The sequence below is a fragment of the Melanostigma gelatinosum genome, assembly GCF_949748355.1.
Source record: "Melanostigma gelatinosum genome assembly, chromosome: 14".
NCBI classification, from domain to species: Eukaryota; Metazoa; Chordata; class Actinopteri; order Perciformes; family Zoarcidae; genus Melanostigma; species Melanostigma gelatinosum.
In genome coordinates, this window is record NC_136647.1 from 5,424,631 (window position 1) to 5,450,300 (window position 25,670).

Genomic DNA, 25,670 nt, shown 5'->3' on the forward strand with positions numbered 1-25,670 from the left:
ACAGTATTTTTACACTGTGACATTACTATTTTTTACCAGTAAAAGATGCGAGTACTTCTACCCACTGCTCAAAATATTACCGAAGTACAGTACTTGAGTAAGTGTTGTGGAAGCCCATTTCCGTAGCCAAAAAAAAAAAAAAAAAATGTTAACTTTTTCCAGTCAAGTTCCAGTTGCTGTTTATTGAAGTCCCCACCTCAGCCATATTGGTTTCATTCTTTATACTCCAGAGCTGCTTCTTGCTTACAATTCTATTCAAGGGTGCGTTTGCTCAGTACAATCCATGTGAAACATCAAGCAATTTAAGTATTTCATCTGTTGTAAAGCCACGTCTGAAGAAGTCTTCAATGTACTCACAATCCATTTATATGTCAAATGTAGGGTAACCTATGAAGAGCTGGTTCTATGACTCATGATTTCGACTTTCTATAGCAACTGGAAACATCTGATCAGTTATGGTTACAGATGGATGTATCAAAAGTGTTGGTGCATTTTTTTTTTTTTATCCTGGTGGAATTTTTCCGCCTGCAAAAATAAAAATAATTAGAATTTAATTTTCTTATTTTTTTGTGACCTTTTTTTTACTTTTTTTGCAGCGGAAATGGGCTTCCATAAAATGTACCTTTAGTCGTGTTTTAGTGTTTATACTCTAATATCAATGAGGATGAGCTGATAGCGTCAGGGGGCGCTAACACGTCAGATAAAAGACAGCAACGAGATCCAATCGAAAGCCTCGCTGTCTTCCCGCTGTTAACCAATCAGAAGAGGGGGTGTGTCCAGTCACCGCCCTGCTGCTATTCATCCGCGCCGCGCTAAGGTCACTGCTGTCACTCGGTAGTTAACCCCAGCCGAGAAGGAAGCGGAGGAGATTCAACGACAGAAGAAGGTAGCAGAGAAAGAACAACAAGCAACATGTCTCTGTCTAACAAACTCACCCTGGACAAGGTGGACGTCAAAGACAAGCGGGCCATTATGAGGTGAGCTGTTAGCTAGCTCAACCGACGCAGTTAGCGGAAATGGGATATTTAGACATTAGCTAAACTAGCTAAGCGCTACCTGATATTTTGGAGATGTTCTGCTCCACAAACATATAATTCATGTGGTCTCAAACTGCTTGGTGCTCCCATAGTGACACTAAACGGATGGTTTACGTCGTTACTTTCGCGGTTTTCCCCCATGTTGCAGTACGTGCCTGTAAGAAGATGCTGAATGGATGCATCCGACATGCAGCTAGTCAGTCCTTCAAAATAAAAGCACAGTAACATCACTGCAATGATGCAAATAATCAATCAATGTATTTGTGACACACTGCACTGATAATCTGAGGAAATTCCGTAGTAATCTAGGTATTGTTTTAGACATTTATATTTAAATTTTGTGATCTGTATTTTTATAATTAACAGTTTTGAGGTACTTTCACTCTACTTGAGTCATTTATTTGTTTATATTTTGCATGAATCTGCAATGCAACCAGTTACATTTATCAAATAAAAATGAGGTAAAAAGTACAATATTTCCCTCTGAAATGTAGTGAAGAGTCGAAGTATAAAGTACCTTCAAAATGTAAAGTAAATTTACCTTTTTATAATTGTACTTAAGTGCAGTACTTGAGTAAATTACATTCCAGCTGATATTAATTACTCTATATACTGCTGAGCAGCTTAACCTCTGATAATGCCTCGTGATTCTCAATCAGAATCTGTAAAGTAATGTATTTCTATAGACTGATGGCCTCTGTGGATGAATGGCAGAGGTCAAAGTCGGTTTGCTCAGCTCGGTGGTGCCATGAACAGCAGCACGGGACAAGGTTCAAGCCTCCAGCTCGCACTGCTCAGTGGTAGAAGGTTGAGTTAGTCTCTGTGTAGAGGCAACACGTTACTTCATATCACACCCAGGGCCGGCCTCAGCATGTACCGGTATGTGTGTTTAATGAACTTCTGGCTGCAGACGAGGAGACCCTGTGTGAGCTGCTGGTCCAGAATTAATATAGGAAGGAAGGCGTGCCGTCGCTGTAGAGACCCGGTAGTGTCTGACAGAAATCTGTTCAGAAAGCCAAAATCCAGCAGTAGAGGCCATGAACTCACTTCCAGAAATACTCTTTTTGGCTGAGTTATCCTAATCTCTATAAATGGAAGAAACTGTTGTGAGCCATCACACCAATAGCTGAAGGAATTTAGTTTATTGTTCTTTAAACAATTTTTACTCTACTTCAAGGTTGAAATCACCCATCGAGTTTATTTCTGCAGCTCTCATTCGGACAAATGTGTGAGTCAAGTGTGTACACGTTTAAACGACTCAACAAAACCTGCAGTGATATTCAGATCCACCCTCACGATGAAAGAGTTGAAAACTACCGCAGTTGTTTGATGGCACGAGAGCTGCTGAGCCGCTGAATTGCTGACTGTTGGGTTTCAAGCTTAGACAATGGATTGCTGTTATTATAGCATTGTTTGTGTGTGTGCAGGGTGATCATGTGTCTCGGTGCATCAGGTCCACAGACAGACGGAGGGAGGACGTGGTTATGTAACTGCCCGGAGTACGAGGGATGCAGCATGTTCTCATGAGCGGCCAGCTTGTATCGCTGCACGGCTGCGTGTGCAACCAGCTCAGTGGTCAGAACAAAGCAAGCGTGTGTGTGTTGACTGTCTGTTGTCATACAGGTACCAGAATGCAATGCAGCAACAAATCAAGTTGTTTGTACTGTACGAGCTTGAAGGGGTGAGTATGGTGACAAAATGGACGTGTACGGTGGATGTACTCGCTCAGAAATGAACAGAAATACGTAAAAGAAATGCTCTTGAACGTGAAATAAAGTTGGCACTCAATTGGCGTCGATTTAAAAGTTTAATAAATTTCATTTTTGAGTAGATTTTTCCAGTGCAAAAACTCCTTCCTTGTCCCCTTCATCCAGTAAAAAAGGTTTCCTGTGTATTTTTGGATGTTAATTTATATGACGTGAACATGAACCTCGCAGTTTTGGAGTGACATTTCTTGTCTAAAAGGCCTCATTGTACTCTGATGACGGCACCACACATGAGCGCCGTAGAAAAAGGAAATATGGGAAATAAGAAAGACGTCCATAATGCATGGGACATCTCATTATTCTAGTTTTCTTCTCTTTCAGGGTCGACTTCAACGTTCCCATGAAGGACAAGCAGATCACAAACAACCAGAGGTAAAGGCCCATCTCATTTCTGAAGCATTGAGTCTGTTCTAAAACCAAAAGGTCTTACTTTATCTTTACACAAACATCAAATCTAGAGTTATGTGAACATCTTGTTCAGATAAATGGAGGCTAAAAAGATTTATATTGGAAGCAGAGCACGCGGTTTCTTAAAGAGAAGAGTTTGAATAGAAGTGTGTTGTGTTGATTTTCAGGATCAAGGCGGCGGTTCCGACCATCCAACACTGTCTGGACAAAGGGGCCAAATCCGTCGTGTTGATGAGCCATCTGGGACGTCCTGACGGAAACCGTATGCCTGAGAAATACTCCCTGGAGCCGGTCGCCGCCGAGCTCAAGACCCTGCTGGGGAGGTTAGTGATGGACTGACTTATCTCTTACAGAAGGTATGAATGCATTCTGATAACGTAATTTATTAAAGTAAATCACTGTTGTCTTGCTTTGTAATCACCAGTCGAATGCTAACCTCTGCAACAAATACATTTACTGTGGCCGCTTCACAATAAAAGCCTCTGGTTCCTGGTTGCAGAAACTGTTCTGTGCATGAGTGTAACATTTAACAGCTTTTGGAAACTAAGTCAGGATGAAAGGGAAACTTAAGTGAGCTGTGTAAAATAATCTAAACTAAACAGAAGCTTGTGGTAAAATACAAACGTTTCCTCCGACTCTGCAGAGACGTCACCTTCCTGAATGACTGTGTGGGTGCCGAGGTGGAAGCTGCCTGCGCCAACCCGGCCACGGGGTCCGTCATCCTGCTGGAGAACCTCCGCTTCCACGTCGCCGAGGAGGGAAAGGGCAAGGACGCCTCCGGGAACAAGGTGAGGCGTCGCCCTGCCTCTTCTCATGGAGGGGAGCAGGTGTTCTCTCGCTCGTATCCTGTAAATATCACAACTTATTTCAGTCTCGGATCAAAAGATTATGATTTAACTTAAGCTGGATGGAGCTGTAGCTCGTAAGTGCTGTCTGTGCTTTCTGCTGGGTCACCTGGAGGAAAAACGCAGAGTCACTCCAGCTGCAGCGTCCGCCTGAAACGGCTGAGTCACCGGATGATAGTGTCATGGTCGGGAGAGGTGCAGAGACTCTGACAGTGTTAGAAACAACTTTGCAGTGCATGTTTACTTAAAAATGCATTTGAATTGGAACGAAATTTGTAATTTAATATAATACAGCAGCTGTCAATGAGGTGATTTCTAAGTGTCTGAAATCTTAATTTACTGCTCACGATGGAGGAAACTATTAAGTTCTTATTATACAGGAAATGATATGGTTTAGTGAACATTTTAGATTAAAACATTTCAGGGTTTTCACTCTAAAAACGAGGTCTAGTGGTCCACTGAGATGTGCGGGACTTCTCTCTGTGTGGCTGGAGGTCCGGCTCATGGCTGTCGGTCTGTGGTGGATCAGCAGCGTTGACCTGCTGACATTTACCCTGAAGGTCCCGGCTGGACGTGTTGCTTTTCCTGTCCTGAAAGGCCTGCTTGGTATGCGGCCCGTGTGGGTTGGTTTTCTACTGTACTGCATCTGACTTTAGTTTCAGTTCATCAAACAAACATTTCTCAGACGGAGGCTGGAATAATCTTTGCAAGAAGAATCACAGAAGTGTGTCCCAACTCCTCATGATAACACTCTGAATTACATGTGCAACAAAGACCAGCGTGGCCTTTTCTAACGGAGCGTTTTGGGAGAAAGTAGAAGCTCAGCAGTACATTTGTTAATCTGAAGTTGGGACTGTAGGAATCGGTAATGAAGCGTGCGGCTCTCGTGTGACATTTGAACGACACTGAAGAGCTCCCCTGACCTTTCTGCTGCACACGGGTCGTACCCTTCAACTGTGAAAGAGCAGCAGGAACCCGATCCACAATGTACTCTCTCTCTCACTCACTCACAGACAATGTTGTCAGTGGTGAAGGAAGAAAAGTAGTGATGCCACACTGGAAGTACTCCACGACAAGTAAAAAGTCCTGCGTTCAAAACAGTGTTTAAGTAAAAGTATGAACGTTTTATAAGCAAAATGTATTTAATGTTAAAGTACTTAATGTGCAGTGATGTTCCCTGTCAGTGTTTTTACGTTGTGTAGCATGTCGTAGAAAGTAACTGATTCCATGTGACGCACAAGCGGATACCTGTTAGTAGAAACCTATTGAAGCCATTCCCTCTCTCTTTGTCCCTCAGACGAAGGCCTCTCAGGCGGACATTGACTCCTTCAGGGCGTCGCTGTCCAAACTGGGAGACGTTTACATCAACGACGCCTTCGGCACGGCTCACAGGGCCCACAGGTGAGCAGCACAGGTGATCAATGGAGGACGGAAGCAGCGACGTCTGTGATCACGAGACGGTGATATCTCCTGCTCCTCTTCCTCCCCTCTCACAGCTCCATGGTGGGGGTGAATCTGCCGCAGAAGGCGGCCGGCTTCCTGATGAAGAAGGAGCTGGACTACTTTGCCATGGCGCTGGAGAAACCTCAGAGGCCCTTCCTGGCCATCCTCGGAGGGTGAGTGCAGTTCTTTGAATTCAAAGACTTATCAGAAGCCTAACCACTGCACAGAAGTTTATAACACTGTGATGCAGGATTCTTCCCGACCAGACCAGGCTTAAAACATGACTAGTTTTTCCCTTAGTCAGCGTTGTTCTCTCTCTCCTCTGTGATGTAGAGATCATCACTGCAGCCTCTTTTGTTTTTTTTAAGACCCAGCTGGCCGTCCAGGAATAGAGACGATAAGCTCGTTGTGTAGATGGATAGATAGGTACTTATTTATCCCCAGGGGGAAATTTGTATGTTACAGCAGCAAGACACACCAATTAACAAAGTAGCAGAGTAACCAAAAATATTAAGTATTAAAAAATGCACCATAGAATAACGAGTAGGACAAATTAAAATATCAGTGTGTGTATATATATATATCTATATATATATCTCTCTCTCTCTATATCTATCTATATCTATCTCTATCTCTAGATAGATAGAGATAGACTGGTAGAACATCTCCAGCATCTTGCTGCACACGTTGAAGGATCGAAGTTTCCTCAAAAAGAGTCGACTCATCCCCTTCTTGTACACAGCGTTGATGTTGATCTGCCAACACAGATGTAATCTGTGGTATCGCGGTACAACTGCTTTCTTCAAGACACTAGGCAGAGATAATAGTATGATAATAAACTGTTTTTATAGCACTTTATTTATGAGATGAAAGTTGTACACAGTGTAGTATTTTAGTTTAATCGTTAACATCCCCGCTTGTTATTTCAGGAGTAGTTTCAGTTTGTTTGATGACTGATTGCAGATCAGCTGAACTTGGCAGATATTTCTAACTGAAGTGCATTTGGACTTTATTTAGTGACAGTGGGGGGGGGGGGGTCAGTTTAAAAAAAAAATACAAATATATGTACACACATAAAACTACAGCCACGGTCGCCCAAACGTTCTGCTTTTAGCTAAAACCCTTTTCTTTTCTTATCTGAAGTTGCACAGGTTCAGTGTCAGAAACTACAATAAGTCTGTATCCTGATCATTGATGCATCTGTGATCCATAATGAGAACGTCAGAGGTAGTCGTTACAAGGTGTTCAGACATTAACTGAGGACGCTCTCTTGTTTTTAATGGATAGAAATAAGACATTAAATCTTTTTCGCATATAAGCACCCACGTTCATCAAATTTTAAAAACCTCTTGATTTGTGAAATACAAAGCGTGTTATCAATATGGACGGATGCTGCAAATATGTACTGAAAGTAGAGCGGCAGCAATCAGATCTCACTCGTCACGAGAGGACAGCCGACCAGCAAGATGATTCTGGAGGTTTTACAGCTTCCTGTGGTCTGATGTGTCCGTGCTGCTGCAGGTGGTTCTACATGTGTTCTGTGTTTTGGTGGCGAAGCTGCTCTTACAGTCGCTGTTTAACAGAGCTGCCACATGGGAGTTTTGGCCTCGTGTCGGAGTCTATTTTAAACCTGAGTTCAGAGTGCAGCTGTCTCAGCGGTTTTTCATCAATGAATTGTTGATGCGCAGTTAGTTTTTTAGTACTGCATGTACGTACTAGTCTAACTACTCTCTATCTATATATATATATATATATCTATCTATAGCTATCTCTACTGATGTGTGCCACCTCTCGCTCTCTCTCTGTGTCTCAGAGCGAAGGTGAAAGATAAGATCCAGCTGATCAACAACATGCTGGATCAGGTCGATGAGATGATCATCGGCGGCGGCATGGCCTTCACCTTCCTCAAAGTCCTCAACGACATGGAGGTGAGGAGGACGGAACAATGCTTTTTATGTCACACAAACTCATCGTACAGCTTCTCGTCCATACAACATGCAGTGGCAGCCCTCTGTGCATTAACTGGAACTGATAATAGCTGATTCTGCATACTTTTAGTAGTTTAGTAATAACTTAAAGAACTTTGAACAGTCAAATCTTCATTTTCTACAACAAGATGTACAGATCACCTTCACTGTGTAGTGCTGGGGTAATCAAAGAAAATACTATGTATGTAATCCATCATGCCTTCTTTTCAAAGCTTTTGAAACAAACTTAAGACATCAAAAGTAAACAACCATCAATAGATTTTGATCATCCGAACACCAGATATGATATTTCAGGGTTTTAATTTGAATGGGAAATTAACTTTCTTTCATCAGCATCAGTTCTACAATGCAAAAGAAAATGGGAAAACATCTCAAATATTCTGTTTTGGCATATATCATTTTCATAAATCTCTCTCTCCCTCTCTTTAGATCGGTACCTCCCTGTACGATAAGGAGGGAGCCGGCATCGTCAAGGACCTGATGGCCAAAGCAGAGAAGAACGGTGTTAAGATCACGCTGCCCGTCGACTTCATCACCGCTGACAAGTTTGACGAGAACGCCACCGTCGGCACCGCAACCGTCGCTGCTGGCATCCCCGCCGGCTGGATGGTGAGAAGAGAAGATCCATCTCATCTTGTTTTCACGTCACAGATTTGTTTTTGTTGCCGTAATAATCTCCTCTGCAGGGTTTGGACTGTGGACCGGAGAGCTATAAGGCCTTCGGGGAGGCCGTGGGCAGGGCCAAGCAGATCGTCTGGAACGGCCCGGTCGGTGTGTTCGAGTGGGACAACTTTGCCAAAGGGACGAAGAACATGATGGACAAAGTGGTCGAGGTGACCAAAACAGGCTGCATCACAATCATCGGTAAGAAAGACCAAAGTTCACTGAAGTCTCCTGACTGCCGAATCAACCTCTGAGTCCCCTGTGCACAATGTTCTCGTTCGACACCAAATACTTCACACATCCATGTACGGATAACAAATCCTTCACAAACTACAGCAGCACACACGTTGTCAACCAGCTGAATTGTGCCCGTGGGCCGGTTTATGTTGGACAAAACATGGATTATGATATTGATGTGCACTATGCACAGGCCCACCATCTCTGCAGCGTCAAAGTTCTGGGGGAAATGTAGTTGTTATGCACAATTAAAGGCTGTAAATCACTCAGAAGTTCTCCGTCTGCGAGCTCAAGGATCCCCGAGGTCTGAGGCAGAGGTCTTATTATTAAGATGTTATAATAAACCTTTGAAACGTGTGATTTGTGTTTGTGTCCAGGAGGGGGCGACACCGCCACCTGCTGCGCCAAGTGGAACACAGAAGACAAAGTCAGCCATGTTAGCACGGGAGGCGGAGCCAGCCTGGAGCTGCTGGAGGGTGAGTGACTGAAACATGATGATCATTCACAAATATAATATAATAATAATAATAATAAACTGTTTGTCATTGTAGCTTGGTGTTACTGACTGTGTTTGCTGTCTCTATTTCAGGTAAAGTCCTGCCAGGTGTGGACGCACTGAGCAGCGCCTAAGCGTCCCATCAGCCCGCTGGTGTTTGCGAGGACGTGTGTGCGTGTGCATGGAGAGGTGCGTGTCTGCTCCTGTTTGCTGCTGAAACATTTCAAAACAAAACACCTGCTTTAACAGCTATTCAATCTTTGTCTTTTAATTAAAACCAGAGATTAATTTCCTTTGCCTCAGATCTGTCAATGCTGTCTAACATTCTGAGGAAATGGATCATTCATTAGATCAAACGGCTTGTTTAAGTGGAAGTTGTCAAACGGCCGAAACGCATCGGATACGTTGTTACCGTCGCCTGAATCTGGGTTCAGTCCGGCCGTTCAGTCCCGAGATACTTAAGGACTGGCTCTCGTGTGTGTTACTGTGTCACTTATGCATAACCACTCACTTGGAAACATCCCTGCAACACCCACAGTAAATATGATAACACGGTTCTTGTGATGTGCGTAGGAGTTCTGTCTTTGAAACCTGGTTGTTGGTTTGTGAGCGGCTTCAGACGGAGACGAAATGTCCGCTGATCTGTTCAGGTTAATAAAACTGTCTGTGTGAAAACTTCTGTCACTGCTTCCTCTTATTTTAACGATCTGTAGTAATCTGAGAGTAACTCACGATACAATGGTCTCATCACAGGTTATTATAGAGACTCATCAACTCACAGAACACAGTGGGGGAATGTAAGGACATGTGCTGAAGCACAAATTAGAGGAATGTACTTACTTTCTATTTCTTCTCCTTCACATCTCAGAAGTACATAATATTAAACTTCACTACATTTATCTGACAAAATTAAGCTTTTTGCTCACAAAACATATTGAATGGACAATAATAAACTTCCCTGTTACGATCTACTTTGAACCAGCTTAAAATACCTGCAGCTTTCTTGAATCTAATTAGTGTTATTAAGTCACAAGTAACGGCATTTCTAAATGGTCACTTCCTAAATGTCACTTAATAAAGTTCACGTCATATTCTTCAACACCGAAACATTGAAGAATACCAACGAGAAACGGTCTCTTTCATGCGTTGTGTTCCGTTTGTTTGGTTTATCGCCACTAAACTAAAGCCTCAGTTTGAACACGCAATCGAGGTACATGAGCATTTTATTCACATTTTATTGACATTAGCAAATGAGAGTCAGTGCAGCTTCAAGTTCAGAGTGCAGGCCGATGTTTTCTGGCAGCGTCCACATCAGGTGCCGTTTTCATTCACATAATCCGGCTCATCTGTAATAACTAATTACAAAAAAACATTATTTTCAATCAAAATTCAATAATTTATTCTCCCTGTAAAACAAAATTATGAATTTTGCTATAATGCAAGCTAGTACCAACCAGCTCCAACCAATAATACATAAATACTAGTGTGTAACAATACACGTCTTCATATTGAACCGTTCGGTACGAGGCTCACGGTTCGGTACGCATTACGACCCGAACAATACGTTTGTATAATACCAGTGCAATTGGAAAATGCAGAAGCTTAAATTGAGGGAAACATAATATTCTCTCGGTGGAGCTACTGCGCTCAACAAGGTAACAGACAACGTGCTGCCTGACACTTCGCTTAGCAGGAAAACCAACCGCAGCACACGCGCTACAAACTCTCCCCGCAGCGTTGCGGTAGCGACTCCCTCCTGATTCAAACGGGGCTAAAGGTATATGTATAGCCACGGATATGAGACCCTACTCTGGAGTGGAAAACCAGGCTGTACTGACATGCTTAATGCTATTGAGCCCCATGACACTACTCATTCACGAGCCCATTTAAAACAGAGAATCAAATGTCCGGACAACAGACGGCCGGACGTCGCGGGCTACACAAAGCTAACGTTAGCTGACTAACGACGATGTCATTAATCTCGTGTCTCAGAAAGCGTCGGCAGTGCAGCGGATCTCTCGCCGCCTCCAAAGATCAGAGAGAGTGTGACCTTTCACAGAAGCACAACAGCAGCCCACATGTTAAAGACAACACAGGAGTTGCTGCAGCTTCCTGTACACAAATGAATCCATCATTGGTCAAAGTAAACTTTATGATGGCGTTTCTGCTTTTTTGCTGTATTGAACCGTGCCGAACCGAACCGTGGCGCCACTGTGTCGTATTGAACCGAACCGAGAATTTTGTGAACCGTTACACCCCGAATAAAGACACACGTCCAAACTAAAAAAAAAACAGGAAAGCAGAAAATCTTCACATTTCAGAGGCTGCAATCAGAATAATTTCTATTTGTACCCGTGTACCTCGCTACAGACATATTTGGCTTTTTCATTCTTTGATTGTTTTGGTTGTATTGATTCTTTTGGCAGAAATGGATGTGAGGTTTTTTTATTTTTTATTTTGGAAGCACAATTTTGGCTCCTAAAAGTAGCCTATGTCTATAATAACAATAATACATTATTCTGCTTGGGTATTTGGTATTTTGGTGTTCCCCAATTACAGATAAACACAAAACCACAGAATATACTGTTATTAATGAATACATATTATTTATGACACTCACTCTCTTTTTCCTCCTGCATAACTTGGTCCAGAAACTCTGCGTTCTCGTAGTCGTCCTCGTCTGTTTGGTGAAACAGCAGTTTGAATGAGTCGGAACTTTAGCGTCTGATTATTTGATTATTGTTTTTACGTCAGTGTTTAGATTGAAGGATTGAACGAACCATCTTTACTCGATAATGAAGTGTGGACGTTAGCATAGACACCTGGAGTCTGATCAGCATCTATAAAAGTACATAAAAAGCATAAAATGAATGTTAAAGCGAAGAATCATTAGTTATAAACATGTTTTCAAGTCTTTTAAAAGTACGTCAATGCATTTCATATTTTTATTTCATGTAATTTAAAGGGTAAAGTGCAGATGCTCACCAGTTATTCTTGCGCTCTGTTCATTTTCATACACTGAGATTGCGAGTGGAGCTCTATAAGACGATACACAAATATGACGTGTTTTAGCCGCTTGTTCTTTTTTTTCATAAATTAAAAACATATTTTTGGATACATCATATTTTTGAATGAGACAATATCAAATAAAAACTGCTTCAAAACTTACACATATGTGTGTTCCTCGCTTTCTGTTTCGGATGCAGCACAGTAATGACACACGTGTGAAAAATTACAAACACTTAACGATACCTGTATTTATCGTGTGTGTGTGTCTGTGTGTGTATTTACCATTTGAGATATTTTGATAGTCTGACTGTTCATCCATTGCAGCTGGAGCACAAAGTCATTCAATTTAAACCTCTTGCAGATTAAAGTGTTGAGATCTTTGACATGAGAATGAACATGAGGATCTCACCTGTTGAATAGTCCTCAAACTCCTCTTGTGTTTCACTGAAAAACAAATACATTTGTAGTTTTATGTCAAGACAAACCTTTGAGTTTATTTTTGGATTATGTGTCATATTTTGAATCTCCCCACAGAGAAGAAGCGCCTCAATAAAAAAGAAACTGTTCTCTTGCTAAAATCACAAAGTGTTGTCTTTACATTTTTTATTTGTGTACAGATCAAAACAAAAGAGATAAAATGAGTTAATTAGTGATATTTTATTCGTGTTTCTAGGTGTTTTCTTTTCTTTTACTTTGAACAGAGTCAGGCTAGCTATTTCCCCCTGTTCCCAGTCTTTATGCTAAGCTAGGCTCGCCACGTCTCTCCAGCTCTGCACCGAATGTACAGACATGTGATTCATACCAATCTTCTCATCGCACGCTTGGACAGAAAGCATAAGCGTATTCCCGTATAAAATACTGAACTGCTCCTTTAAAGGTACATTAGTGGCGGCAAGATTATCTGATGTGTGTCAGTATACATACGCTGTGATTGAAGTGATCTGATTGGCTCTCGTGACTGAAAAATAAAACGGCAAAATGGTGTCAGAGTTCAGTTAAATACAGTTCTGGAAGTCTAAAAAGTAGCTTAAGCTGTCAGACAAATGTAGTGCAATAAAAAGTACAATACGTCTCTCTAATAGTAATGAAGTAAAGCAGAAGTATCTCAAATTTATACTTAAACACACGTACTGTAAAATTGAATGTGAATAATGAACAGAAATAAATTCTCACTTGCCTGTTTTTGATTGCGTCACAGCAAACACACTCCCCCCACGTTGACTGTCGGGATATAGTTTAACATGGATGTATTAAGAGAAAACATCCCCTGTGTTACCTGTATAACATTCTATATGTTCGATACACTCAATACATTTTACATCACTGGGAAGTCCATAATATGGTGTCAGTCATATATATCATCAGTAAGAAGCAGCTTCATTTTAATTGTGATGGACGTTTACAACAGACCGGTAATAATTTCCCTTAAAGACTTGAGAATGTGAAACAAATGCTCGACACTCACAACGTCTGCATGTTGTATATTTGATGTTGATGCTCCTCGTGTATGATCTCTGCAAGGAATACAAAGCAGATGAAATGGTCGCGTGTGACACTTCTAACCCACAGTATTATTCAACACTTTGATCAAATCTGCCTATGAAGACAGACGCGTGTGCAGCATGTAAACAAACAGGACTGAGTGAGTTCTACAGGTCAGTGAGAGCTCATTTTAGAAAATGTTTGTGGCGTTCCATTTGAAGCGCCTCGGGGCCGCTGTAGCTTATCAGAGCATCGGCTTTACGTGTGTTTCCATCTGTCTGTTCTTACGTGTTTTCAATTTGCATATAAATAAGAAACCTCAATAAAAATGCTTGAAATGAAATCGCGGACAAACAGTGTTTCCTCTTTGCTGAGGTGGAAAAGTTGGAACAGACTTAGCGAGTAAATTATGACGTACAGTTGAAGCCAGTGGAGGAATATGACTTAAGTACATTCACTCAAGGACTGTACTTAAGTACAAATTTGGGGTTCTTGTACTTCCCTTTTCTAATTTTGCTCTACTATGTTTATCTGACATGTTTAGTTATTTTATCAATGTAATATTTGCACACAAAACAATTTTGTAACATAGTTTATATTCAAATACTCAGGTTAAGTACAAGTACGTCTGTAAACTGTATTTAAAAAGGCACTCCATACGATTTAACTTCCGGTTGATTTAGAATTTCTATTTGAGTAGAAACAATAGAATTTTTCTTCGAGTTTAGCCGTCTGGAGTCTTGGGCCGTGTCCGAAATAACATATTAACATATTGTTTTTTCCAGGAAAGTCACCACTGACGGGTGTCAAGTTTGTAATATTGCAAATATATTGGAACACTTTCATCAGTGGACCGTTGGCTCATTCACCATTGTGTCACCTCCTTTGACGATATAGGAAGTTAACAGACATTTATTTCCCTAAAAATCTTTGCAATTGCCACTTTAAACACAATACTTGAGTAAATATACTTCGTTTCATTCCACCGCTGGTAAAAAAAAAACTCTGTCGAGCATCTCTGCTTGCTTGCTCCGTTTAAGGCGTAGGCATAATGATGATAATACAGAGGACACATACTAACTTCAGCCCAGATTGAAAAGTTGTTTCCCCAAAAATGTAGCCTGTAGATACAGTTAAACAGCCCACACTTGACTCAGATCACACTGGTCCAGCCTCTGAGGCATAAATGAACTTACTGGATTTCTTCTTGCATCGCAGGCAGAGAACAGACAGCAGACTTAACCACATCACTGACACGACAGTCAGGGCTGCAGCCAGCAGACTGAAGTTTCCGATCATACCTAAAAGACACATAAGCAGAAAGAAATTTAAAAAAATGAAAAACCCATGGTGGGAGCTCGACGTGGACTAACTTTAGCTGCTGTCGACAGGTCAACGATCAACAGTTATTCTCTGTCATGGTTGAAGCGGCAGATGTTTTCCTGTTAATAACTCGGCCGAGCGGTCCACAGGATGTGGTTGTTCAAAAGAAAACTGAAACCTGGTTTGCCCCCTTTGTGTACGAGACTTACACGTCTACAGTGCAGTGCACTGCCATTTGAGAAGCATCAGTAGTGGAAAGTAAGTACAAGTTCAATGTACTTTGCTTGTGTTTCCATTTTATGCAACTTTGCACTTCACACTCCATGTTAGAGGTAAATATTGTACTTTTTACTCCACTACATTTGTCTGACAGCTTTAGTAAACTGAAGGATGAAGTCACAGACGTTCGGTATGGGTACCAATGATGCTCTGGGGTGGTTTTAATAACCCGGTGCAGAGTCCTCCTGTCCTGGGTCAGTTTGTAATGTTTCCTGTCAGGATGCTCTCTCCCGCTCCTCTGTAAATCATACTTCTACTATATTTCAGATGGAAAGAGTGTACCGCTTACTCAGCTATATTTATTTGATAACTTAAGTTACTTTGCTGATTTAGATTATTAACCCAAAGTATAAACAACTAAGACATAATAAAATACTCAATTACAAGTAAAAGTCTGGAATTCAAAATGTTCCAGGTGAAAGTAAAGAAGTATTAGCAGCTAAATATACCAAATCAAAAGTAAAACTACTCATTATGCAGGATGGCTCTTTTCACAGTGTTACATTATTATAGAATATTATATTATACAGAAGCCCTGAGAGGCTGATCTATTCTCTAATTCTGATCTATTTGTTTCCACTCCTGTGTACATGACTAAAGAACAGGCTGTGAATAAAGTTTGATTTTTTTTGTGTTTGTTGTTGTAATACTCATTTCGGGTGAGTTTTAATTTCTCCACGCACTCTAAACAAAAGCAACATATACTGTGTGTTACCAAGTTACTTCAATTAAAACTTATCTGGAAGAAAACATGAATGCATTTGGTCCAATATAGAGCATTGTTTAGTGGTAAACACCAGCCTCTTGTGGCCGGAATGGAGAAAATAAGTCATAATAAGTCAAAATAACTAGGTTTTTTCAACATGTTTTAAGGAACAATTTCAGGAAGTTAGATTCTCTCTTTTTCACCAGTCCTTGAGTCATAAGCAGTAAAGAAATCTGTTTAGATCCGACTCAGGGCTTCTGTACCAACAAGTAAGAACATTTTATTTGAATGTTGTAGCTCGTCAATGTGGAGCAAATTTAATACCAGATAGAGATTCTAGATTAGAAGTATAGAACTAAATCATATCATCCAAACACATCATGTGTTTTTATGTAAAGTACCTAACAGTGCCAGATGACTGTAATGGAGTATAAAGTACAACATTTCCCTCTGAAATGTCGTGAAGAAGAAATGGATCTACTCAAGTACCTCAAAATTGTTCGACTTGAGTTTTTGGTTTCCGTGGAATCAAACAAGTAGCCCAGAAGTTAATGCATTTCCACTCCTTGAATCCTGGACGAAGTATTGAGAAATAGAAGCAGTATTTACCACACTACTAAAACACTACAGTATAAGTAACAATCCTGCATTTAGTATTTTTCAGGTAAAAGTACACCAAGTGTTGGCATCAAAACGTACTTGAAGCACAAGTCATAAGGCAACAGAATGTATTGGTAGTAACATAACTCTGTGAAAATACAAATACTTCAAGTCAAAGATATGCTATTACTACAGGAGTAGAAGTATTCAGATCATTTAGTAAAATCAGCAGTACCAGACTATGAAAATACTTTACATCACAAGTAAAAGTATATAGGCTATTACTTTAGTTCAAGTCTGAGAATTACAGGCATAAGTACTCAGGTCAAACACACACATTTCAAGATCATATTAGACATCAAATATGATGCTTTAACTCACTCAAATGACAGATTTCCGATAAGCTTTCAGTGGTCCGGCTGCCTTCATTCTTCAGACAATAGCAGCAGCGCAAACTGTTCTTCCTCTTTCAACAACTCGCCACATCCGTCAAACTCGAGACGGAGAAGATCTGTACAACCTATGTGTGGTCAGAAGGGTGGGCAAGAAAACGGCACTCTGGTTCAACTGCTTGCGCTGCTTTTTTCATCTGATTGATTCCGAGCTCTTTAGTGATGTTTTTAAAGGGACCAATGTTACTCTGCAGATGTTGTTATTCGCAGTGGTGGACGAAATAGCAATACGTCTTTCTAAAATATACTGTTACAAATATACGTATCATGGCAAAATGTGCTTAACGTATTGAAATAAATGTAAATATGTATAAATGTTTTTGAATTGTACTGTAAAACTGTTTGCTGCTAATCTTAATTTATGAAAAATAATGTGAAACACAATAATCTGTAGGCTCTATAAGATGCTCTATGATTTGTTGAAGACAGTGTCATGGACTCAGTCCGGGGGGCAGACACACTCACCACATTTAAGAGCAGGCTTAAGACTTTCCTCTTTGATAGTGCTTATAGTTAGGGCTGGCTCTGGCTTGCCTTGGACCGGCCCATGGACAAACTGGTATAGGCAAAAACTACAGGGGGACTACTGAGCACCTCTCTCCTCCTCTTCTTCACCTCCGTCTGTATGCCTTGATGTCCCATTAATGCTCATTACTAACTTTACTTCTTCCCCGGAGTCCTTGTGCTTCCTCTCCTCACAGGTTTCCATGGAGCATGGTTTCATCTGGACCCTGGTCCTTCCTCCTACCATGGCCCTGCTGACTCCACCTGCTAATATCACTTTTATTATTACTCACATTACTATTTCATATTACCGATACCATGAATGCACATTATTGACCTGCTTCTTCACCAGAGTCTCTGTGCTTTCTCGCCTCACAGGTTCCTGTGTATCCGGGTTTACCTGGACCAGGTGTTGCCTCCTGCCGTGGTTGTGTCATACATTGAATGTGCTGTAATTACATTGAATGTGTTGTAATTCACTATCCTGTTCTACACATGACATCATTGCAAAAGTTACATTACAGAACTATTCTGATCAAAATAAACTTATAGTACTAAAAGAAATAGTCTCAATTATGCGGAATGGCCCATTTCAGAATAATGTACAGTAAATTGCTTGATTATAAATATTAATTCATTCATATGTTCATCAATTTAATGTTGAAGCTGTTAAAGGTGGAGCTAATTTCAACTATACTGCTGGTTTAATCTGTACTAACACATCATCATTCATTTATTTTTTTATTTCATCTCGTAGTGGATTTCAATCCCACGCGGTCCAAGAGCGCACTCTGACGTGATGACGTCACAGCGCGTATGAGCGATGACAGCTGACAGCACGTAGCACACCCACAGCACGGATAGGCCCAGAAGAGTCCAGTTTAGACTGCGAACCCCAAAACACGATGGACCTTGTAGTTCTTTCATTTTGAATTACTGAAAGCGGAATGTCCGCTGTGAAGGCGGGGTTGTTTGGTTCATGCAGCTGCTCGCGCTCCACCCTCTGGAGTTGTTGTTATTGTTTTTATTATTAATATTATTAAAGAGTCGCAGCGCTGTGGCTCGTGCTGCTGTCATCCCTGCCCTGATTTTTTCGGTGCCGCCGCCCGACAGTTGGCTCGAACGCGCGCATGCAGCAGAATGGCTCGAGCGCTTCCAACGCTTCCAACGGTTCCAACGGTTCCAACGGCCGCCAGGCTCTGTCCTTCAGCCCGCTGCCCGCAGCCACCACTACGCGGGTGAGGCGGTTCATTCAGGAGAGACGGACGCTGCCTCTACCCAGAGTGATGGTGGTATTCTCGGCCGCGGGGGACACCGAGAAACCGGGCGATGCTGCCATGTCAAGCTCGGACTCCGCTGCGGAGGAGGACTTCCGAAAGCCGGCCTCCCCAGCGCCGAGCTTCGCCCTCAGCAAGAAGCCGCTCCGCTCCTCGCTCAACACGCCGGAGCAGGAGGTAGGACAGGCCTCTTTACCGGACTGTTATACCGGGGTAAAAATCACGTTCAACCGGGCACACAAACACGGTACTTAATCACCAGTGGAAGAAGTAGAAATACTCTGATACAAATATATATACTAGCTGGTAGCAAGGGAAACAATCAATCTTAATTATAATAATAGCCTACACCGTTTATTTATATATATATATATATATTTATTAATCATCTAAAACCTGTAATAAGTGCAGTAGAGTGTGACGTATCTGAGATGTACTGCAGTAATAGTAACAGTATAATGTAGCAGTAAATGAAAAATACTCAAATAAAGTACCTCAAAATTATACTTTTATTTCGTCAATAAAATAGCAGCTGTTTTCCACAACAGCACACAAGTATTACAAATAGAGAAAGTACGAATACACTCTGTTTAAGTTTCCATATGACTGCTTTAGTTATGCACAAAACATAATTTCGCAGCCAGGTATTTACTGTCATACGGCTATTTATACAGGGGTCGGGTGAGCCGGCTGGGCCCTGTCGTGATTGGCTGTCAGGTGTGTCACATGACTCGAGGTAACGAGCCACCACGTGATGCAGCGAAACAATCCTCTTACTTCTGTGGTCTGACAGTAAAGCCAAAGAGAGGGTAATCACAGATCTTTGTAACATAATATATAAGTTAAATTGGTCTGATGATCAACTATACTACTTTAAACCTAGTGTAGGTCCTAGTAGACATACATCAATTAACTCCTATAATGCAGTACCAGTCAGTATACAAGGAGGAACCAAATATATCACGTATATTTCAAGAACATGTTCTAAAAGTACACCTTTTACTTACTTGTATAGGTGAAATAGACAGATATTACCACAAAATACGAAGAAAAATGAAGCAAATCATTTTCTTTTTATCTACACTGTACATTTATTTTCATGTTTGTACATTTTATCTTTGAGTTGCTTTTATGGACGTAATACAGGCTAAGAATTAATACATTTAACCACCACGGTTCTGCATGCTTTAAAAGCCTCAAGTCTTTAAAGTCCACGAAACATACACCAGTCTACTTCATAGGCAACATTAAAGTCTTCATATCCTAAAACAAAACAAATTAAAAAACACGACACTGTCCTCGGACCACACACCTTTTAAACTGTTTAAATATGTGTGGTGTGGTTGTATAGCAGACCTGCGATATCACCTTAAATCACGATTAATCTTCACATTTACCTCGTTAACCATGCATAAAAGAATACTTTATTAAATACACCTGTGCACAAGATTCTCTGTCCTTACTAACATAGTCAGCAGTTAAGATCCTTCTTGTAGCCATTTGTTTGTTGTAAAATAGGGGTATTTTTCCCATGAATTCTCTCGCGAAATATGTAATATAGATTTGTTTGGGTAGCGCTTTTATGTCTTGTTGTTGTTGTTTTTTATGGTGTGTAACAAACATTACAGTCTCACTTTTATTTCCATATTTTCTCTAGTTTCCAGAGGTCATCTCTCTGAACGTTGGGGGCACGTACTTCACCACCCGCCTGTCCACACTGCGGCGATACGAGGACACCATGTTGGCCGCCATGTTCAGCGGGCGTCACCACATCCCACGTGATGCCGAGGGACGCTACTTCATAGACCGGGACGGGACATATTTTGCGTGAGTCGCACGACGTGTATATGAACAGTGGATTATGCTGTTGATTCAATCGACATTACTGTGCAGTCAGATGGATGACAGGACTTCTCTATATGTTCGAAAGGTCTTTCATGCTGTTGAGTTGTAGAAGGCCCTCTTTAAAAGTAGAAGCTGGAATATTAACGGGCAACGCGTTGCTTCAGCAAAACTCTTTCAACTTCCCAATACAAGTAGGTCAGTCCAGGGTTAGCACTGCTGGAATATCAGCTGACCATACTGACAAATCCCAGTTTAACCCTCTTCAATCTCACCACTAAGCAGACTGCAGGTGGCCCAACGAAAAGCAGACGGACTCAATATTTAGAGCCCAATTGCACTGTTTCGGTTCAATAATCATCATGGGAAACGCATGCAAAACCCAACGTTTGAGACATTTAATTCTTCTTCTTTTCGGGCCCAAACTATTCCAAATAATACATTTGGTCTCTGAATTATACTGTTGTTATTGTTTTTATCTCTAGTAAAAATATACATTATTAAAGAAAAGGAGAAAAAGATCAATATAATTGCTGATTCCAAAGTTTTTCAACGGTAGTGTGCACATTTATTTACCTGTTCATAATATTTTCTTATGAGTGTGTCAGAAAAACGTTCGAGATTGTGAGGTCTGTAATGGCAACCGAGAGAAAGCTGAGCATAAAAAAAGCTCACTCTCAATCCGAAAGGGTTTCTAAAAGCCGTAGATGGCAGCTCATTATTTTCCGACAGGTATCTATGAGCCTCTCTGGCTTCCGTTAGTGCTGTAAACTGATCCACACATCTATTTCTGTGCTTGTTTGCTGATACACATGACTGCACCGGATAGTTACGGGTTGGATAGCCAGCGGAAAACTGGCAAACAAGCCAAAAAGGTGCAGCTGATTAATAATATTGAGCCGTGTGCATTGTCTCCCTCAGCTAGTGTCTTCACACAGATTTGTACTTAAACTAAACTTTTTGTTCTAAACTTTTACCACTGAGACTCCAGCCTAAACAAATCCTATTTAACTGAGAGGAAAGCTTCTTTTTAATAACAGTCAGCCCACAAACTGCTACTGTACTATTTACACACATTTGTATACTCTCATTTACATTTCAACTTTTCATTATCTCTCATTTGTATTTATACTTTTCTGATTTGCCTATTGCGCCGCATGTTTGCATCTTGTTATTGTACTTTGCATCTGTTGTGTAGTTTGAATCATTCCTTGTTTTTGTAGACCAGGAGAACCACTGTGTGTACTTTACAGATGGATGACACTCAAGTCTCTCTTATCTCATCGTAGACATAAAGCCTGCAACACAGAACAATTAACATGAAGTGCGGAGATGAACAGACAATAATGTACAATATGACATTTAATTGTACATTAACTGAAATTGACATCTGGCTGTAATGGCTGCGTAGATACAGGACTTCTTTTGTCAGAGCATTTGATTTATTCATTGCTGTCGGGATGTAACTACAACAACATTTATTTTTTAAAACACTGCCCACCCTAGCTTTAAGAGATGTCCAAAGTGATTACAATTCATCCTGAGGGAACATGAACGTCTGGAGCAAGTTTCATGGCAATGATCCATGTTTTATAAGATATGTAAGTCTGGACTAAGTGCCGCTAGTGTTGCTGAAAGTCAAAAGCAAATCGCTTTAAATATGAACGTGATGAGAAGCTGAGTCAAGGCTTATGTAAGCAGGAGGTCGAGGTGAGGTCGGTTCTGTATGAATGTGTCTGAGCGAGGGGGGTTTGTATGAAAGATTTATACACAAGGAGCTAGCAGAATGAAACGGGAGGTATGTAGCGATACAAAGGACTAAAACCCAGACACTCAGAAGGAGCCTTTTCATGTGGGACATAAACACCGGTCTTTAAAGCCAACCTCGTGTTTTTGTGGCTATTTTCTTTGCTGGAAAATAAATCTTCCAAGTTGCTGTTGTGTTAAACACTGCAGCAGCTTTTTTTTGTCCTCCAGGAGTTCTCTATTTTTCTGCATTCATTTTATCCTCAATGTTTACAAGCCCTCCAGGTTCTGCTGCAATGAAGCAGAACATCTGCTTCACTGGCCGAGTATGTTACTGCATTAACAGAGATACAAAAATTGTCAGTATGGTCATCTGATATTCCAGTCGTGCTAACCCTGAACTAACCTGCTTTTATTGTGTTTTATAAGTTTAAAGAAGAGTTTTGCTAAAGCAACACGTTGCCTGTTATTTCCAGCATGCACTGGCTGCATTATTGTGCACTTGAGCCTGAAACAGGAACCTGTTCTATATAAATCGGCACACATTGTGATGCTAAGTTTCCGATACCCGCCACTAACAGCGATCCATGAAAAAGGAAACACAGGAAAGCCCCTGATACCAAAAGAGAGTCGAATTGAACCGAACCGTGCAGTGGAAATGAAGCATCCGTCTCTGGTTGAACCGTTGTACAGCGATCTGTTGTGAAGATGACTTTTGACAACCTAAAAGCATGAAAGTTCATTCATCAATACAAAGTAGTCCTCTCAGACATCTGTCTGCACCCAATCAAGCTTTTGTGGCAGGAGATTACAAACGTTTCAACAGCAGTGTTTTGGTATAAACGACATCAGAGCAGAGTCGGATTCATCGGGTAGGAACATAGTCTGAACGGGATTTGTTACCATTTAAAGGGACATCCTGAACTTCTTGCGAGAAGGCGAGCTTCCTCACAGGGACCGGGTGCGAGCGGTGCACAGAGAGGCTCAGTACTACGCCCTCGGCCCGCTGCTGGACAGCCTGGAGGACACGCAGCCGCTCACCGGGGAGAAAGTTCGGCAGGCGTTCCTCGACCTGATGCCCTACTACCGAGGTACCTGAGTCTGTCTCCCTCACAGATGATGGGTGTTGATGTTAAAGGCTGAGGATAATTATTTCAAAGTCTGGGATAGTGGAGTTCGCTTGAGCCCCATTTTTTTTGTTTACATTTTGGCAAATTTGGCACCATTTAGATGGAGAATTAGCTATTTCGCATTTCTGTTTGCAGACTAACTATCACAGGACTTCTTTTTGAGATTCACCGATTGCAATTTTCTCGGCCGATACCGATATTTTAAAGTCTGCCCTGACAGCATACACAAACTAGTTTCTAACATGTTTTGTAACATACATTTTGAAACATGAAACATTTCTGATGATAAATCCTACATATGAGACTGATCGGCCGGTCTACGGTCACGGCCGATCAGCTGATAACCGGTCGTTGCGTCTCTAATGACTTTGATACTGAATAAAACTTAAAAACACGATGATTCTCAAGAAAGTTCTGCAGTTATGAGGAGCGTCTTTTACAGCGACGTTCACTCGGGATGGATGTCGGAGATAATGATATCCTCGTAAGATGTAAGTCACACTTAGTCTGAAAATAATGTCTATCATGTCTGTGTGTCTGCTCCTATGGTCTCATAATACAGTCCAATTAAAGTCTACATATACACACGTGGGGAACATAAATTCAGAATTCCGAGTGATAATTTAAATAAATGGACAAAGAGTGGTGACTCCACCAAAAACTGTCAAATCTGAAATCCGCTTTCAGCATTTGTAGTGTAAAAAAACACGATGATGTAGAGAACCAACATGCAAAATACCATGACAACAAACTGATGGTAAGTGGTCTGAAGAGAGCAGTCCACATACAGTATAAGGGGAATGATAATGATGCATAATTCATATAAATTCATTCAAAATGAAACACAAGAGAGAGCTCCACACTGATTATGCAAACACAGATTTGGTTTGTCGGTGGGTGGCTCACAGCTACAGTACATAATAAACAGACTTTCCTCTGTTTACACATGTTTTACATATTTTCCAATTTTATGTAAGTCAGGAAAATTACAACTAGATAAGGATATCATGGTGTGATTAATTAAGACGAGGTTTGATTTATGTGCAAACAAAACACATTGTTTGCTGAGCAGCATAAAAACACAAATGAGTCTTTTTAATATGTCATTATTATTTAACCGTTTTCATTCCAGACAATCTGGTGCGTATTGTGGAAATTGCCAAACTGAGGGCCGTGCAGAAGAAGGCGCGCTTTGCCAAGCTGAAGATCTGCGTCTACAAGGAGGAGATGCCCATCACGCCGTACGAGCGTCCTCTTTTTAACTCTCTGCGCTTCGAGCGCTCGGACAGCGAGGCCAAGCTCTTCGAGCACCACTGCGAGGTGGACGTTTCCTTCGGACCCTGGGAGGCGGTGGCGGACGTTTACGACCTGCTGCACTGCATCGTCAGTGACCTGGACGAGCGCGGCATCACCGCCGAGCAGCAGTGCATCGGCGTCTGTGACAAGCACCTTATCAACCATTACTACTGCAAGAGGCCCATCTACGAGTTCAAGATCACGTGGTGGTGAAGTATGGAGGGAGGCGGTCGGGGCCGATGGGACCAAAAAGCAAAAGGATGGATGTTCCCCTTTTTACTACAACTCGACCGATATTGGTTTTTGTATTGAAGTTGCCAATATTTTGTGCTGATGTCTTTAAAATGTGACCCTTTAAGTCATGCTTCGACATATAAGTAATCTGTTCCCCCAACATATTTTTATTTTATTTTCAAAATGAATAACACAAATTAAACTCAGCTGCTAGTTTAATAGGGGCACCTATAATGCAGTCGAATACAACAGTCCTGTATTACATCTTTAATTCAAAACCGCTTCAACTAAAACTTAATGAAGGGGGATTTACTGCAGGACTGTTGTTTTAGACTTCATTCATTCGATTTAAATCGGTCTAATTAACTGGTAACTGAGTGTAAATACCAAAGAAATACTACTACTTTACAGAGTAACATAACACCACTTAAAACTCCTGTTTTTGCTGATCTCCATTGGTTTAACGTCTCCCCTTGATGCAGTGATGTAAAGGTGTACTCCAGGACCTTGTGACATCACTTCTGACCACGCCCAATAATTATGAGAAAGATGTGAAACAGGTGTAAAAATGTAAATCCTGCCCTATTTCTATCCTTGAAGTAATTGTTCACCCAAATCAACATACATTATAGTACTCGTCACCTCCCTTCGGCTCTCTATGGTCCCAGAAATACATTTTCCATTGAATAACGTTTAGGAACAATGGAGGCTTGTCACCTACAGAACGACAGACGGCACAAAAAAGGTTACTTTAAGAAAGCTTAAAGCTTAAAGCTGTGCAGCTTAATCAAAGTCTTGTATCCTTTTGTGGCTCATGGAAATCCAAACAAAACTGTTTTTGCTATGATGTTGGTAAACAAAGCATTTTTTTAGATTACCGTCCTCGGAAATGCTGCACGGGACGATT

General features: G+C 41.2%; 3 protein-coding genes across 3 annotated transcripts; 2 read left to right on the forward strand and 1 right to left on the reverse strand.

Moving 5' to 3' along the window:
- The first annotated feature begins 807 nt into the window (after nt 1-807).
- On the forward strand, nt 808-9,558 carry pgk1 (phosphoglycerate kinase 1). Its single transcript, XM_079284182.1, has 11 exons — nt 808-977; nt 3,125-3,175; nt 3,379-3,534; nt 3,855-3,999; nt 5,354-5,457; nt 5,553-5,672; nt 7,313-7,427; nt 7,917-8,096; nt 8,174-8,351; nt 8,765-8,863; nt 8,977-9,558. The coding sequence occupies exons 1-11, from the start codon at nt 913-915 to the stop codon at nt 9,015-9,017; spliced, it is 1,254 nt and encodes a 417-aa protein (XP_079140308.1). The 5' UTR covers nt 808-912; the 3' UTR covers nt 9,018-9,558.
- A 142-nt stretch (nt 9,559-9,700) lies between these two features.
- On the reverse strand, nt 9,701-16,737 carry LOC306788604 (uncharacterized protein). Its single transcript, XM_079284183.1, has 12 exons — nt 16,664-16,737; nt 14,571-14,675; nt 13,358-13,406; nt 13,070-13,113; nt 12,817-12,850; nt 12,302-12,336; nt 12,175-12,216; nt 12,053-12,074; nt 11,869-11,921; nt 11,664-11,723; nt 11,504-11,563; nt 9,701-10,238 (listed from the first exon to the last, which is right to left on the reverse strand). Exons 2-12 carry the CDS (start codon nt 14,671-14,673, stop codon nt 10,195-10,197), a joined length of 546 nt encoding a protein of 181 aa, XP_079140309.1. The 5' UTR covers nt 14,674-14,675; nt 16,664-16,737; the 3' UTR covers nt 9,701-10,194.
- Nucleotides 16,738-18,193: 1,456 nt separating this feature from the next.
- On the forward strand, nt 18,194-24,742 carry kctd7 (potassium channel tetramerization domain containing 7; the record flags this gene model as incomplete). Its single annotated transcript, XM_079283186.1, has 4 exons — nt 18,194-18,692; nt 20,173-20,342; nt 23,016-23,194; nt 24,366-24,742. Exons 1-4 carry the CDS (start codon nt 18,369-18,371, stop codon nt 24,740-24,742), a joined length of 1,050 nt encoding a protein of 349 aa, XP_079139312.1. The 5' UTR covers nt 18,194-18,368.
- Nucleotides 24,743-25,670: the final 928 nt, after the last annotated feature.